At 37.2% G+C, this 18,308-nt stretch overlaps 1 protein-coding gene across 15 annotated transcripts in view; it reads left to right on the top strand.

Moving 5' to 3' along the window:
* Positions 1 to 15,469, top strand: part of KIF21A (kinesin family member 21A) — a 156,653-nt gene extending 141,184 nt beyond the window's left edge. For all 15 annotated transcript variants that reach the window (XM_003906198.3, XM_003906199.3, XM_009180515.2 and 12 more), the window contains 3 exons: positions 6,212 to 6,382; positions 7,660 to 7,859; positions 14,163 to 15,469. In XM_003906198.3, coding sequence (XP_003906247.1) covers positions 6,212 to 6,382; positions 7,660 to 7,859; positions 14,163 to 14,256 — 465 coding nt within the window. In that variant the 3' untranslated portion in view covers positions 14,257 to 15,469. The remainder of the gene's footprint in view (positions 1 to 6,211; positions 6,383 to 7,659; positions 7,860 to 14,162) is intronic.
* Positions 15,470 to 18,308: the final 2,839 nt, after the last annotated feature.

The raw sequence follows: 18,308 nt of genomic DNA, 5'->3' as shown, positions 1-18,308 counted from the left end.
GAATAGTGCCACAATAAATATACGTGTATATGTGTCTTTATAGCAGCATGACTTATAATCCTTTGGGTATATCCCCAGTAATGGGATGGCTGGGTCAAATGGTACATCTAGTTCTAGATCCTTGAGGAATCGCCACACTGTTTTCCACAATGGTTGAACTAGTTTACAATCCTACCAACAGTGTAAAAGTGTTCCTATTTCTCCACATTCTCTCAAGTACCTGTTGTTTCCTGATTTTTTAATGATTGCCATTCTAACTGGTGTGAGATGGTATCTCATTGTGGTTTGGATTTGCATTTCTCTCATGGCCAGTGATGATGAGCATATTTTCATGTGTCTGTTGGCTGTATGAATGTCTTCTTTTGAGAAGTGTCTGTTCATATCCTTTGCCCACGTTTTGATGGGGTGGTTTTTTCTTGTAAATTTGATTGAGTTCTTTGTAGGTTCTGGATATTAGCCCTTTGTCAGATGAGTAGACTGCAAAAATTTTCTCCCGTTCTGTAGGTTGCCTGTTCACTCTGATGGTAGTTTCTTTTGCTGTGCAGAAGCTCTTTAGTTTAATTAGATCCCATTTGTCAATTTTGGCTTTTGTTGCCATTGCTTTTGGTGTTTTAGACATGAAGTCCTTGCCCATGCCTATGTCCTGAATGGTATTACCTAGGTTTTCTTCTAGGGGTTTTATGGTTTTAGGTCTAACATTTAAGTCTCTAATCCATCTTGAATTAATTTTCATATAAGGAGTAAGGAAAGGATCCAGTTTCAGCTTTCTACTTACGGTTAGCCACTTTTCCCAGCACCATTTATTAAATAGGGAATCCTTTCCCAATTTCTTGTTTTTGTCAGATTTGTCAAAGATCAGATGGCTGTAGATGTGTGGTATTATTTCTGAGGACTCTGTTCTGTTCCATTGGTCTATATCTCTGTTTTGGTACCAGTACCATGCTGTTTTGGTTACTGTAGCCTTGTAGTGTAGTTTGAAGTCAGGTAGCATGATGCCTCCAGCTTTGTTCTTTTGGCTTAGGATTGCCTTGGCAATGCAGGATCTTTTTTGGTTCCTTATGAACTTTAAAGCAGTTTTTTCCAAATCTGTGAAGAAAGTCATTGGAAGCTTAATGGGGATGGCATTGAATCTGTAAATTACCTTGGGCAGTATGGCCATTTTCACAATATTGATTCTTCCTATCCATGAGCGTGGTATGTTCTTCCATTTCTTTGTGTCCTCTTTTATTTCACTGAGCAGTGGTTTGTAGTTCTCCTTGAAGGGGTTCTTTACATCCCTTGTAAGTTGGATTCCTAGGTATTTTATTCTCTTTGAAGCTATTGTGAATGGGAGTTCATTCATGATTTGGCTCTCTGTTTGTCTGTTACTGGTGTATAAGAATGCTTGTGATTTTTGCACATTAATTTTGTATCCTGAGACTTTGCTGAAGTTGCTTATCAGCTTAAGGAGATTTTGGGCTGAGACAATGGGGTTTTCTAAATATACAATCATGTCATCTGCAAAGAGGGACAATTTGACTTCTTCTTTTGCTATCTGAGTACCCTTGATTTCTTTCTCTTGACTGATTGCCCTAGCCAGAACTTCCAACACTATGTTGAATACGAGTGGTGAGAGAGGGCATCCCTGTCTTGTGCCAGTTTTCAAAGGGAATGCTTCCAGTTTTTGCCCATTCAGTATGATATTGGGTATGGGTTTGTCATAAATAGCTCTTATTATTTTGAGGTACGTTCCATCAATACCGAATTTATTGAGAGTTTTTAGCATGAAGGGCTGTTGAATTTTGTGAAAGGCCTTTTCTGCATCTATTGAGATAATCCTGTGGTTTTTGTCTTTGGTTCTGTTTATATGTTGGATTATGTTTATTGATTTGCAAATGTTGAACCAGCCTTGCATCCCAGGGATGAAGCCCACTTGATTATGGTGGATAAGCTTTTTGATGTGCTGCTGGATTCGGTTTGCCAGTATTTTAACGAGGATTTTTGCATCGATGTTCATCAGGGATATTGGTCTAAAATTCTCTTTTTTTGTTGTATCTCTGTCAAGCTTTGGTATCAGGTGATGTTGGCCTCATAAAATGAGTTAGGGAGGATTCCCTCTTTTTCTATTGATTGGAATAGTTTCAGAAGGAATGGTACCAAATCCTCCTTGTACCTCTGGTAGAATTCGGTTGTGAATCCTTCTGGTCTTGGACTTTTTTTGGTTAGTAGGCTATTAATTATTGCCTCAATTTCAGAGCCTGCTATTGGTCTATTCAGGGATTCAACTTCTTCCTGGTTTAGTCTTGGAAGAGTGTAAGTGTCCTGGAAATTATCCATTTCTTCTAGGTTTTCCAGTTTATTTGCGTAGAGGTGTTTATAGTATTCTCTGATGGCAGTTTGTATTTCTGTGGGGTCGGTGGTGATATCCCCTTTATCATTTTTTATTGCGTCTATTTGATTCTTCTCTCTTTTCTTCTTTATTAGTCTTGCTAGCGGTCTATCAATTTTGTTGATCTTTTCAAAAAACCAGCTCCTGGATTCATTGATTTTTTGGAGGGTTTTTTGTGTCTCTATCTCCTTCAGTTCTGCTCTGATCTTAGTTATTTCTTGCCTTCTGCTAGCTTTTGAATGTGTTTGCTCTTGCTTCTCTAGTTCTTTTAATTGTGATGTTAGGATGTCAATTTTAGATCTTTCCTGCTTTCTCTTGTGGGCATTTAGTGCTATAAATTTCTCTCTACACACTACTTTAAATGTGTCCCAGAGATTCTGGTATGTTGTATCTTTGTTCTCATTGGTTACAAAGAACATCTTTATTTCTGCCTTCATTTCATTATGTACCCAGTAGTCATTCAGGAGCAGGTTGTTCAGTTTCTGTGTAGTTGAGCGGTTTTGATTGAGTTTCTTAATCCTGAGTTCTAGTTTGATTGCACTGTGGTCTGAGAGATAGTTTGTTATAATTTCTGTTCTTGTACATTTGCTGAGGAGTGCTTTACTTCCAACTATGTGGTCAATTTTGGAATAAGTGCGATGTGGTGCTGAGAAGAATGTATATTCTGTTGCTTTGGGTTGGAGAGTTGTATAGATGTCTATTAGGTCTGCTTGCTGCAGAGATGAGTTCAATTCCTGGATATCCTTGTTAACTTTCTGTCTCATTGATCTGTCTGATGTTGACAGTGGGGAGTTAAAGTCTCCCATTATTATTGTATGGGAGTCTAAGTCTCTTTGTAAGTCTCTAAGGACTTGCTTTATGAATCTGGGTGCTCCTGTATTGGGTGCATATATATTTAGGATAGTTAGCTCTTCCTGATGAATTGATCCCTTTACCATTATATGATGGCCTTCTTTGTCTCTTTTGATCTTTGATGGTTTAAAGTCTGTTTTATCAGAGACTAGGATTGCAACCCCTGCTTTTTTTTGTTTTCCATTTGCTTGGTAGATCTTCCTCCATCCATTTATTTTGAGTCTATGTGTGTCTCTGCATGTGAGATGGGTCTCCTGAATACAGCCAACTGATGGGTCTTGACTCTTTATCCAGTTTGCCAGTCTGTGTCTTTTATTTGGATCATTTGGTCCATTCACATTTAAGGTTAATATTGTTATATGTGAACTTGATCCTGTCGTTATGATGTTAGCTGGTTATTTTGCTCGCTAGTTGATGCAGTTTCTTCCTAGCATCAATGGACTTTACATTTTGACATGTTTTTGCAATGGCTGGTACCTGTTGTTCCTTTCCGTGTTTAGTGCTTCCTTCAGGATCTCTTGTAGGGCAGGCCTGGTGGTGACAAAATCTCTAAGCATTTGCTTATCTGTAAAGGATTTTATTTCTCCTTCAGTTATGAAACTTAGTTTGGCTGAATATTAAATTCTGGGTTGAAAATTCTTTTCTTTAAGAATGTTGAATATTGGCCCCCACTCTCTTCTGGCTTGTAGAGTTTCTACTGAGAAATCTGCTGTTAGTCTGATAGGTTTCCCTTTGTGGGTAACCCGACCTTTCTCTCTGGCTGCCCTTAAGATTTTTTCCTTCATTTCAACTTTGGTGAATCTGACAATTGTTTGTCTTGGAGTTGCTCTCCTCGAGGAGTATCTTTGTGGCATTCTCTGTATTTCCTGAATTTGAATGTTGGCCTGCCTTACTAGGTTGAGGAAGTTCTGCTGGATGATATCCTGCAGAGTGTTTTCCCACTTGGTTTCATTTTCCCCATCACTTTCAGGCACACCAATCAGACGTAGATTTGGTCTTTTCACATAATCCTATATTTCTTGGAGACTTTGTTCATTTCTTTATCCTCTTTTTTCTTTAGTCTTATCTTCTCACTTCATTTCATTCATTTGATCTTCAGTCGCTGATACTCTTTCTTCCAGTTGATTGAGTCGGTTATTGAAGCTTGTCCATTTGTCACGTAGTTCTCATGTTATGGTTTTCATCTCTATCAGTTCTTTTAAGGTCTTCTCTATATCGATTATCCAGTTATTCATTCATCCGTTCTTTTTTCAAGGTTTTTAGTTTCTTTGCACTGGTTACGTAGTTCCTCCTTTAGCTCTGAGAAGTTTGATCAACTGAAGCCTTCTTCTCTCAACTCGTCAAAGTCATTCACTCTCCCGCTTTGTTCCATTGCTGGTGATGAGCTGCGTTCCTTTGGAGAGGTAGATGCGCTCTTATTTTTTGAATTTCCATCTTTTCTACACTGCTTTTTCCCCATCTTTGTGGCTTTATCTGCCTTTGGTTTTTGATGATGGTGACGTACTGATGGGGTTTTTGTGTGGATGTCCTTTCTGTTTTTTAGTTTTCCTTCTAACAGTCAGGACCCTCAGCTGGAGGTCTGTTGGAGTTTGCTTGAGGTCCACTCCAGACCCTGTTTGCGTGGGTATCAGCAGCAGAGGCTGCAGAAGATAGAATATTGCTGAATAGTGAATGTTGCTGTCTGATTCTTTCTCTGGAAGCTTCGTCTCAGGGGTGTACCCTGCCGTGTGAGATGTGAGGTGTTGATCTGCTCCTAGTGGGGGATGTCTTCTCAGTTAGGCTACTCAGGGGTCAGGGACCCACTTGAGCAGGCAGTCTGTCTGTTCTCAGATCTCAACCTCCATGCTGGGAGATCCACTGCTCTCTTCAAAGCTGTCAGACAGGGGTATTTACCTCTGCCGAGGTTTCTGCTGCTTTTTGTTTAGCTATGCCCTGTCCCCAGAGGAGGAGTCTACAGAGGCAGGCCAGCCTCCTTGAGCTGTGGTGGGCTCCACCCAATTCGAGCTTCCAGGTGGCTTTGTTTACCTACTTAAGCCTCAGCAATGGCGAGCGCCCCTCCCCCAGCCTGGCTGCCACCTTGCAGTTAGATCTCAGACTGCTGTGCAAGCAATGAGGGAGGCTCCGTGGGTGTGGAACCCTCTGGGCCAGGTGTGGGATATAATCTCCTGGTGTGCCATTTGCTAAGACCCTTGGTAAAGCACAGTATTAGGGTGGGAGTTACCCGATTTTCCAGGTGTTGTGTGTCTCAATTTCGTTTGGCTAGGAAAAGGAATTCCCTTCCCCCTTGTGCTTCACAGGTGAGGCGATACCTCACCCTGCTTCAGCTCTCGCTGGTCGGGCTGCACCCACGGACCAGCACCAACTGTCCGACACGCCCCAGTGAGATGAACCTGGTACCTCAGTTGAAAATGCAGGAATCACCCATCTTCTGTGTCACTCACACTGGGAGCTGGAGGCTGGAGCTGTTCCTATTCAGCCCTCTTGGGTGCCCTCCCTGGTTTCCTCTCTTAAAAGCCTACAGACACAAAGCATGTAACATGCAAGCGAAAGTAGTGTTAAAAAAAGGGCACAGGTTTATCCTCAGTTGTCATTCCTGTCAGGTTAACTTAATTAACTTAATAAAACTTCCATAACAACAAATAACAAAACAAAACAATAATTAAGATCTGGGGCCATGATGCATGCCTGTAATCCCAGCTACTTGGGAGGTTGAGGTAAGAGGATCACTTGAGCCTGAAGTTAAAGCAGCTGTGCAGTATGATTGCACCTGTGAATAAGCACTATACTCCAGCCTGGGAAACATAGTGAGACCTCATCTCAAAATAATAAATAAAATAAGTAAAAAGAAAAAATTTAACAAACCAGAAACAGTAGGTAACAAAACAAGTCATATCTGATTAACATACATGTGTATGTGTTTCTAGGACTGTACAAATATTTGCGTTTGTTTGCAAGTTAAATAGGATAACTGCTTTGTTTCTACCTTTCTAGATGTTTGATGTTACAGAAGGAGCTCTTGGTACTGTGAGTCCCACCCACAATTTTGAACCCCCTCATTATGATGGCATAGAAGCACTAACCATTCAAGGGGATAACCTATTTAGCGGGTCTAGAGATAATGGAATCAAGAAATGGGACTTAACTCAAAAAGACCTTCTTCAGGTAATGCAGAACCTTTTCATGGTTTAGAGTGGGCATTTCAACATAATCCTGTAGCCTGTAGAAGAACTTGAAGAGGTTCTATGTTGATTTTTATCATTTATGGATAATATTAATCAGGCCTTTTTCTTAAAGAATGTTTCATCCTCCCCAGAGTTCTTCATTAGGAGAAGGGAAACATTCAACATTGAATAATACCTGCTAGATAAGAGAAGAGATGCTGATAAGAGTTGAAAGATCTAGGGTTGCTCCATGCATGTGTTTATTAAATAAAATCAGCCTGGGAGTAGTGCAGTTGCAGTTTGTCATTTTGTTTTGCTTTTGTTTTATGTACACATATTCCAAAGAGTTCCAATTTTAGCTAAAGTCAAGAGTGATATAAATAATTCCTTATCTATAAGAGCATTTTCATGCATCTAAGGGTGGTGGTTCTCTCATTTCCTACAAAGTGATAATTGGGTTGAATAAATTCAAATATTGGTGTCTTTTCCTAATTCTCTGGAAAAGAAAGTAGTTAACAGATTAAATTCTTTTCAATTTCAAGTTTTTCCTTATATATACGTATATGTGGGTATGTATATGTAGTAGTTGCTTCCACTTTCCTGCTTGTAATCAGCAGATGAAAACCAAACAAACAAACATAAATATTAATAGGAAAAACTTGGCAATAGATGCATATACAGTGTTACATTAAAAAGCTTTTTAAAAATAAACATACAGTCATGATTATAATTTTATATTTTGCATATAAATACATTTATGCATGAAGTATAGTCATATAGTCTAATCTTGTAATTATTGTTTACTCATCATAAAATATATAGATTACCTCTGGTCTTCTGCAGAAATCTTCAGGCCTCTATATTCTCTATTGAAAGTTTAAACTAGTGATATTATGAGCCAGTCCTTATAATCCACATATCAGGTTGCAGTTTTCAAACTTGCTTTATTTAATACATTTTGGATAAAGGTAAGATATTTACTGCCCATGAAGAGGATATGATGCTCGAAAATTCTATATACTTTCAGGATCTTTTACATTCTGTAGATTATAGCCCTTAAATGCTGATAACAATGATGAAAATTAGTGAGGCAAGTTGGGAAGCAAATTACCCATTTATTTCTTTAAATCACTAAGAGTGATTGCATAGAAAGTAAACTTTATTCAGGCAATTCTGAATATTAAGTTTTGCAATAAAATGTTTTTCAGTTTATTTTCATGTGAAAATGTCAGTTTGGAAGCTCTCCTTAAGCTACTGATTTCATTTTTTTTCTTTTAGCAAGTTCCAAATGCACATAAGGATTGGGTCTGTGCCCTGGGAGTAGTGCCAGACCACCCAGTTTTGCTCAGTGGCTGCAGAGGGGGCATTTTGAAAGTCTGGAACATGGATACTTTTATGCCAGTTGGAGAGATGAAAGGTCATGATAGTCCTATCAATGCCATATGTGTTAATTCCACCCACATTTTTACTGCAGCTGAGTAAGTTTTCTTATATGATTTTTCTCTATATTGGTTGCTTTTGTTCGGATTTAATACATATGTTGTAAATATCTAGAAACATTGAATATGCAAAATCCTTATAATCATTCTAATGTCTGTTTTAAGATGTCTTACTTATATTTTCTGATGTACACTGTGGGCACTGAATTTAGGCACCCCAGGTTACATGACAATACTGTTACTCCTGTATAGCACTCTGTTTATTTTAGGAAGTGAGCTGTCACATGTTTCCTTGATGGTTTTGACTTTTAGAAAATAATGACTAATTTCTAAAGATTTTTATTTTCAGAAAGGCAACAAATTTGCCATTCTTCATATTTGGAACAAATTATTTAAAAACTCTCTCTGCTTCCTCCTCCCTTTAAAGTATAAGTACGTAGTAATAACATCTGCTTCCACCCACTTGTGGATGACTGGATTGATTGACTCATTTGTTCATTCACAGTGAATCTCCTAAGTGCTGGGAATTGTTCCAGACTCCTGGAAACAGAGCAGTGAGCAAAACAGATTCCAAACCCAGTCTATATTCTTATGAGAAGAAATGAAAAATACATTAAGTAGCATGTGTTAGATGGTGACAAGTGCAATGGTGAAAAATAAAAGAGAGAAAGGGGATGGGATTTTCCTAGGGCAGGGTTACAAAATAGGGTGGTCAGTGAAGGCCTCATGGAAAAAGTGACATTTAAGATACTTGAAGGAGGTAGAAAGATGTTGTGACCGTAAAATGACAGTTTATATATATAAATGACATTATATATAGTACACATATATGTACTTTGAAAAGGAAAAGTGTATGTATTATATAATGTGAAGTATAGGTCTCATTCAAATAAAATGTAATTTCTTGTGAATAGCTATCTAAAACACCTCCCAATTTTGTTTGTGTACCATTTATATCTATTTAATTTGAGCACTGACTTTATTCAAGGTGTCCCAAATGCATGAATACCCTGATTTTATTTTGAAGCCTTTATTTCTGTGTCATTTCTTTGCATTTGTGCAGTTTCCATTGAATTTCTCTTTTCATTTAGATTTACTTTCATCTTGAAGGTGCATCAGAGCCGATTTATTTTGTTTTTCTAAAGTGCTTACCTTTGATGCTTCATCGATGCTATTTCCAAGATGCATTACTTTCTGAAAAGTCACCACTTTTGCTTACTTCCTTGGAAACTTTTTGTGTCCTTGAAAATTTACCGGCTGTATCTCACATTGACTGTGGGACACCCAATACAAAACTTACTATTGTGTATCAGTGAGTCCTGGGGATCAGCATGTAATATAATTATACTTACTTATCTTCCAGGATATGGTCTCAGTTTTGAAGAGCTAAACTTTTTTTTTTTTTAACTTTTATTTTAGGTTCAGGGGTACATGTGCAGGTTTTTTATATGGGTAAACTTGTGTCACCAGTGTTTGTGGTTCAGATTATTTCATCACCCATGTGCTAAGCCCAGTACCCAATAGTTATTTTTTTCTACTCCTCTCCCTCCTGCCACCCTTCACCCTCAAGTAGGCCCCAGTGTCTGTTGTTGCCTTTTTTGTGTCTATGAGTTCTCATCATTTAGCTTCCATTTATAAGAGAGAACATGTGATATTTGGTTCTCTGTTTCTTCATTTGTTTGCTAAGGATAATGGTCTCCAGCTCCATCCATGTACCCACAAAATATGTGATCTCATTTATTTTTATGGCTGCATAGTATTCCATGGTATATATGTACCACATTTTCTTTATCCAATCTGTCATTGATGGGCGTTTAGGTTGATTCCATGTCTTTGCTATTGTGAATAGTGCTGTTATGAACATTTGTGTACATGTATCTTTATGGTAGAATGATTTATATTTCTCTGGTATACACCCAGTAATGAGATTGCTGAGTCAAATTGTAGTTCTGTTTTTAGCTCTTTCAGGAATTGCCACACTGCTTTCCACAATGGTTGAACTGATTTATACGCCCACTAACCAGTATATAAGTGTTCCCTTTTTCTACAACCTTGTCGACATCTGTTATTTTTGACTTTTTAATAGTAGCCTTTTTGACTGGTGTGAGATGGTGTATCATTGTGGTTTTGATTTGCATTTCTCTAATAATGTTGAGCTTTTTTTCATATTCTAGTTAGCAGCATCTATGTATTCCTTAGAAAAGGGTCTGTTCATGTCCCTTTCCCACTTTTAAATGGGTTGATTGTTTTTTTCCTTGTAAATTTGTTTAAGTTCTTAAGATGCTGGATATTAGATCTTTGTCAGATTCATAGTTTGCAAATATTGTCTCCCATTCTGTAAGTTCTCTGTTTACTCTATTGATAGTTTCTTTTGCTGTGCAGATGAAGAGCTAAACTTTTTCTCAGCTTACTCAGTGTATATCACATGCAAATATGTCTACTACATGTTTTCAAAATCACAGGAAAATAACCAAGAAAATCAGAAGGACTTTTAAAAAATTAGTTCTACTTATTTGTTATTTAACAAATATTTATATAGTGCTTACTATGTGCGAGGCATTGTTCTAAGTGCTTTGCAGACATTAACTCATTTAGTCCTTAGAATAACTCTAGAAGTTAAGTATTATTATTATAATCTCTATTTTACAAGTAGGAAAACTGAGGCACTTTATAACTTACATAGATAATTTCATCATACCTGTCATTTATGGATCTGATATCATTGATTTTTCTCTTAATTACTGGTGTCATTGTCTTCTGCTGCTTTTCATGTCAAGTAATATTTTATTAAATGTTAGACATTGTAATATTTTGAGTATCTCAATTTTGTTGTACTTTGTATTCCTTTAAGGAGTATCAGGCTTTGTTTATCAGGCAATTGGATTGCTTGTGGTTCAGTTTTAAGTTTTTAACACTTGTTTTTAACCTTTGTTAGGTAGGTCTAGAGTAGCCATTACTCTGGGGTTAGTTGGCTGTCCTATGAAAGTTTAACTCTTCCTGCAATTCTACTGAAGATACCAGGTGTTCAGTGGTATCTCTCTACTATACCTGGTCAGAAATTGAACATCTCATAGCCCTCTATGAACTCTGGGAGGTTTTCAATATATAGCTCCCTGGTAGCTGTTTGTCGTCTGACCTTATCGTTGCACTCTACTCATGTGCAACTTAACATTCAGTCAAAGACTTTAGGAGACCCCATGTAGATTTGTAGAGTTCTTTCTCTGCATAGATCTCTCCTCTTCTCTACTTCCTGGATTTTGTTTTCTGTCTCTTCAACTAAGTGCTCCTGTGATTCTCTGCTTGGGTTTCCTCTCCCTTTGCTGTGGTATGCAAAATGCTTCCAGGCAGACAGCCGGGGCTATCACACAGTATCTTCTTTGTTTCCCTTTTCTCCAGGATCACAGCCTCGCATTGCCTGTTGCCCAATGTCTGAAAACAGCTGCTCCATAAATTTTGTCAAGTTTTCTCTTTGTTTACAATAGGGGGGTTAACCATGGCTAGTAGTGGAAATTTAATCATCTCAAACTTAACATATCCAAAATTGAACTCCTAACCTTTTCAAGAAACCTACTCATTCTACAACCTTCTCCATCACAGTTGATGGCTTCCCTGACATTTCTGTGCTCAGGACAGAACCTTTCATTCCTCCCCTTCTTTTGTACTTCATATCTAATCCATCACCAAGTCCTGTTAGTTCTACCTTTAAATTATGTCTAGAATCTAACCACTTCTTACCACATCCTCTACTTCTTCACCAGACTTAATCACCATGAGCTCTTGGATTACTATAATAGCCTTCTAAACAAAGTCCTTTGCTCATATGTAGTCTACACTCAACACAAAATCTAGAATGATCCTTTAAAAGCATAAGTTAGATCATATTCCTTCTCTATTCAAAACCCTACAGTCGTCCTCCATTTCACTTAGAGTTGAGTCCATACTTGATCTTGCCCTCTGAACATCTGTTTTCACCCTTGCCATATAATCTGGTACCCTCTGGCTTATCCTTTTCTTGCAACCCCAATAACCTCTTTGCTGGTCCTTGAACATTCCAAAGCCACTCCTGCCTGAGGGCATTTGCCCTAGCTGCTCTTTTGGCCTGGAATGTTTTTCTCTCAAATGTCCTGACCCTGCAAGTCTTTCTTCCTCAGTAAAAGTATCCTGGCCATTTTATTTAAAATTGTAATCTCTCCTATCGCCTAGCACTCCTGGTCCCCTTGGCTGTTTTCTCCTTTTTTTTTACCCCTGTGGCACTAATCACCTTCTAATATACTCTATAGTTTAATCATTTATTATGGTTTATTGTCTGTCTCCTTTTGCTAGAATACATGATCTACAAAGGCAAAAGGTTTGAGCTTTTAAATTTTATTTTTGTTTTTTTAAAGCAGTATATCCTGGCAAGGCGCAGTGGTTCACGCCTGTAATCCCAGCACTTTGGGAGGGCGAGGCGGGCGGATCACGAGGTCAGGAGATCGAGACCATCCTGGCTAACACGTCTCTGCTAAAAATACAAAAAAATTAGCTGGGCGTGGTGGCAGGCACCTGTAGTCCCAGTTACTCGAGAGGCTGAGGCCGGAGAATGGTGTGAACCCGGGAGGCAGAGCTTGCAGTGAGCAGAGATCGAGTCACTGCACTCCAGCCTAGGTGACAGAACAAGACTCTGTTTAAAAAAAAAAAAAGGCATATCCCAAGCACTTAGAATGCTTTAAAAAAAAAAAAATCATATCCCAGGGTGGGTGCAGTTGCTCATGCCTGTAATCCCAGCACTTTTGGGAGGCTGAGGCAGGTGGATCAGGAGGTCAAGAGATCAAGACTGGCCAACATGGTGAAACCCCGTCTGTACTAAAAATGCAAAAAAATTAGCTAGGCATAGTGGCATATGCCTGTAGTCCCAGCTGCTCAGGAGGCTGAGGCAGGATAATCGCTTGAACCCAGGAGGCGGAGGTTGCGCAGAGGAGCTGAGATCGTGCCACTGCATTCCAACCTGGCAACAGAGTGAGATTTTGTCAAGAAAAGAAAGAAAGAAAGAAAGAAAGAAAGAAAGAAAGAAAGAGAGAGAGAGAGAGAGAGAGAGGAAGGAAGGAAGGAAGGAAGGAAGGAAGGAAGGAAGGAAGGAAGGAAGGAAGGAGAAAAAGAAGAAGGAAGGAAGGAAGGAAGAAAGGAAGGAAGGAAGGAAGGAAGGAAAGAATATCCCAAGCATACTTGGAATGTAGCAGGTTCTCAGTAAACATTTGTTGAGTAAATGGTTAAATGAATAAATGCAATGCTTGAATGGGTGGATAAATGAAAATATTCCATTGCTGTTATCAATGTATGTGTGCTGTGTGGGATGGTGAGAAGATAACTGATTAAAATCTAGAAAGCCTGGGTTCTAGAAAACCTTTGCTGTGTTACATTGGCACTGCACTAAACCTTTTTCCCTTGGGATGGAATACATAATCTCTGAAGTGCATTTAAACTATTAAATTCCATTGAAACTCTTATTATTATTATTTTTACTTTGGGTTAATCAGGAAATTGGAAAAAGAAACATTTCTGTAAGCCATGAGAGATATGTTAAGAAATGTGATTGTCTAATGACAGTATTCACCTGTGAGGGCAACAGAAACATGTTTTCTCAGAAATACTTTTCATAAAAAATTTAAATTTCAATTAATAATAACTGTGTATATTTACGGGGCATCAGAATTCCTTTTAATCTTCTACATTCTGTGCCAGGTGGAGTATTAGTTCACTTCTCAATAGCCTGTTGCTTTTTCTGTAGGCTTGTTTGCTGAGTTTACCTAAAGATATTTCTTCGTGACTTTGCCATATTCACTAACTCCCTAGAAATCCTGCCCCTGCTTTCTCCCTGCCTAGAAGCCTCACTGTGACCTGCAGGCTGTTTTGCCTGAAGACTTCTGACACTATGTCAGATCACATGCTGTTCTTTGAAATAATGAGTGCAGATCCAGTGTTAAAGAGATAAGACTCTGGAGCCAGACTGCCTGGATTCACATCTCAGCTGTGTCACTTACTTGTGTTCTGGGCCTCAATTAGCTCTTCAATAAAAAGGGGATTATAGCAGTAGCTATTGCTAATGGTAATTAAAGGGAATTAAATGTATGTTAACATAGGTAAAGGGCACCTGGTAACAATGCCTGGTTCATAGTAAGTCCTTGATAATATAAGCTGTTATCATTATTAAGGTATGTGTTTGCTATATAAATGAGACAATGCATATTTGTACTTGCATTTCTTGAAGACCTATGTAGAAAATATTTCCATGATAAGTAATTATAAGAGCTATTTCTTTATCTTTCTGCATTTGTTCATATATCCATGTTATTTATTTTTTTGTAGTGATCGAACTGTGAGAATTTGGAAGGCTCGCAATTTGCAAGATGGTCAGATCTCTGACACAGGAGATCTGGGGGAAGATACTGCCAGTAATTAAACATGAGTGAAGATAAGTTGTAAACAATGCTGTGATAATACTCTGTATTCTTTATGGAAAATTTCCTGCACTTATTAGGCAAAGCGTATGAATGGGATTAACTGGAAAATATATCTGAATTCAACTGCTGACTATAAATTATATTCTAATAAAATTGTGTACTATCTTGTGTGCTTAGTTTTAAGATCAACCAATAGATATATATCCTACAATTGATATATTGCTTTATTCGCACTTTTATTGTAGCTGAATTTTTGTGCCTATCTATAAAACACACCTTCAAATTATTTGAATTACAAGACATCTGCTTTTGTGACAGTCAGAAAACACACCTGGCATACAATGCAACCCACTGTTAACTCATTCATATAGTTTATTCAAGTGATTTATGTATTTAAACATATTGAAAATGTTAGTCAAATTGTGGTTTGCTTGTCAGGTATTTTTATCAGTCTGTAGAGAGTTCCCAAATTTCAAAGCTCTTTTAATGTAATGGACAAAAATAAGATATGAGAATATTATTGATGAATTTTCATAAGGTGGAATTGATCTTAATCTACTAATAGAGAAGGGTAAACAGTTTGTGTTAAATGTTGGCATTTACTTGTATTGACCAAAGTTTTGCAGCTCTACTATATTCTGTGCTCAGGACTAAAATGCTGTTAAATTGTTGGGTTTTTTTTTTTTTTCTTTTCTTTTTTGTTTTCAGTGCTGTGCATATATTCTGTGATGGGAAACGTTGTTGATGTCCTAACAGAAATATATTTTGATCTATTTTCCTATGGAGTTGTTTCTATTATCACCATTTAATTTTGTTTTTATTTAATAGTAGTATTTCCTTCCCTTTTATCTAATTTTTTTATATGCTGCTAAATATATTTTAAATACACTATGTTTGCAAACCTTGGTAGCTATGGTGAGAACTATTATCATCTGTGGTGGGAAAAGCTATGTAAATAGGTAGATTGTATAGAGAGACTATCTTGTGTTGTGCCTGTATGAATTTTTAAAAGCTGTTGATTGGATTTTGCAAAAGGATGTATAATATTTCCGTCTGCCTAGAATATTAATTTGTAAATTCTGCAAGTTTAATTTTTATGTGGATGGTATAACATTTGAAAATATTGTCTTACATGATTTTTTTCCCCTGAAAATATTTGCTTGTAAATGAAAACTTAGCTAGGGCTTAAATAAACATGTTGCTATGAAATTATTTTTACTGTATTGTTCTTTTTCCAAATTTCAAGAGAATGGCCAGTCTTTGTAAAACTTTGTTTTATCTTTGTGTGATAGAAGAAAAGGCATGTTTTTGGTTATCTGGCAATCTGTATGCATTCCTTTGTTTGCTTACTAGATGTGAAATATTCTTGAGAATTTTAAACAGTAACCTAATCTTGATGAACCGTGGAACCTCACTATTTAAAGCAATTAAGTTCAACTATGTAATTTAGGAATTTGAACATGCATGATAAAACAAAACAAAAAAAATCCTGTAAACATTAAGATAGTGGTAACCTTGTTTTCTAGAGGAGAGAAGGGGTGGCTGGTGACTAGCAGGTGTCACAGCAAGTGAGTTGGGAGGGTAGGGAGAGTGCTTCTGGGGTCCTAGCAATGTTGTAATTTTTGACCTGGGTCCTAAACATAAGCATTCACTTTCTACATACATGTTAAACTGTAAGTATATTTCTCTATCGTATTTTATGTATGTGTATATGTTCTAAGTTTCATAGCAAAATAATTTTTGAAAAAAGTTTTAAGGAATATATTTTCCTATAAGGACAAAACTCCGCTCCTTTGTAATTTTGCCTCCTTCCCTGAAAGAAGGTACCATGCCAAGATCTGAAAGAGACTTCAAGACTATTTTAATTTCAAGTCTCTTGCAGTGTTTCTTTTTTGCAGGACTATTGCTCAATAATTCATTAGTTTGATCATTGACTTATTCAATGGATGTTTAGTGAGCATACACATTGCCAAGTATTGGGGGTGAAAAAATAAAAAAACTGAGAGACACTTGCCCTCTGAGTAGAGTGAGATAATAAAACCAGTATTTACATAATAGCTTGGTAAGTGCTCGGATAAAGTCCAGGGTGCTTTAGCACCTATTAGAGGTATCCAAACTTCACTGCAAATCCAATGAGAGGTCCTGAGCACTGTGTTTGGTTGTGCAAAATACAAAGTTCAGTGTCTAATTCTACCTTTTAAAATGCTGGAGGCTCAGCTAGTGTGGATCTGATTTAAGAAATTCAAAAGCATATGTAAAGGAGGCAGCCTTTAAAAAATTTACATATTGAAACGTGTTAACCCCTAAAGATCCCATTCAGAAATGTTAAAATAAGTATTAAAGCAGTGAGATAGTGCCTGTAAGATTTAAAATGGATTACTCCACACTATGTATTAAATATATGTTTGTTCCCCCCCCACACAGAATAGCCTTTTTTTTTTTTTTTTTTTTTTTTTTTTAGAAGATATGTTTCTGGTTTTAAATTCAAATCTCTAAAAGTTAGCAAGAAATAATTACAAGATTTTGCATATTAATTCAACTCTACCTTACAGGCTCACATTTATTATTTAACTCTCAGGTGACGTGGAGTCTTTCATAAAAATTTACATTAAAATAATCAACAAGCCAACAACTTGTTTCATGCTGCTATTTGCTACTTTTCCCAAGTGTTTCCCATACCTTAACTCAAAATGGTTTCAAATTCTGTTTTCAACCTCATAATAGGTTATTTTTCTGCTTTGTTATTGGGGACTTTATTTGCCAACTACTGTGCAGATGCTAATGGCTGGGATTTTGTATTTATATTATATATAAATATAAAATCTACAGATTGCTGTGTATGAGCATCAGTATACAAAAATAAGAGTTGTCTATCCTTTCAGTTTTTAACTATAGCAAGATGCTTAACCACTTTTAAAATATGCTGCCATTAATCTCTCCTTTTATTTTTTAATATTTTGATGAGGATAATAGTTATAATAGCCAACATTTATTGGGCATTTACTTTCCACTTTTGTTTGACTGGACATCCCCTAAAGTAGGGGAATCTAAAATGCCTTCTCCCAAGTTTGGAGATGTTTAATTGTGAATAAATAGTATGCATCCTATAATTGATGAAATATAGTACTACATAGTGCGGGGGTTTCTGCCAAACAGATAAAAATAGTGACAAATGTTGTCTATATCATATATGGTAGATAACATGATTCCAAACTACTTCTAATATGCTTTAGTGTATGTTAGATTTAGGAAAAGCAAAGACCACATTTCCCAGACTTGCTTCCAACTGTGTCCCACATTTAACCTGCCTTACACCAAACATATAAATCCAGGCAAGAGGTAGAGTGAGGAGGAACCAGTGTTTTTGCAGCACAATTTTAGAAGCTTTTTTTTTCCAGTGGCAACAGTGACAGTGTCCCAGCTGGCTAGTAGCTGTGGGTGCTGCGAGACCAGGCATAAGTAGGTCTTTTTGTTGGCACTCAGCTGAGCTGCTGGTCTTGGAGTCAACAGGGGAGAGGGGCAGTGGCTCCCTAGTTCCCCATCATCCTGACTGTGGTGGAAGCACTTATTTGATAGACTAATTCTGGGAGATAACCTAGCACTTGCTTCTCTAGTTCTAAACATTTTGTAAGCACCCATTTTCCTATGCTAAATTCCTTCCTGCTTAAACCAACTGCAGTTTTTTCTGTGTTTGCAATTGAATTGTAAAAGATCTACTATCCCTTTTTATTTGTAACCTATGTTTTAAGATATGTCTTCCATTTATTTTTTCCAGACTCTAAGTTAGTTCTCAAAAATGACCATCCTCTTTTCTCATTAATCTATGTAGTTGTTTTCACTTGGAAATCAATACTTTTCAGTCGTCTGGAGTCTTCCTATGTTAGAATAGAATCTCGTTAAGTACTATGATTCTTTATGAAAGTCATTGTCTTCACTCTTCTCTGGCAGGTCTATGTTCCAGAGCCCCCAGGAATTATTCTGCTTTGTCCTTCATCCTCCAGTTGCTCAGTTCTTCATAGGTGTGCTGTGTGGGTTTTGTTTGTTTGTTTGT

Source organism: Papio anubis, chromosome 9, assembly GCF_008728515.1.
Source record: "Papio anubis isolate 15944 chromosome 9, Panubis1.0, whole genome shotgun sequence".
Lineage (NCBI taxonomy): Eukaryota > Metazoa > Chordata > Mammalia > Primates > Cercopithecidae > Papio > Papio anubis.
Note: the sequence above shows the minus strand (reverse complement) of the source record. Positions and strands in the feature narration are given on the sequence as shown.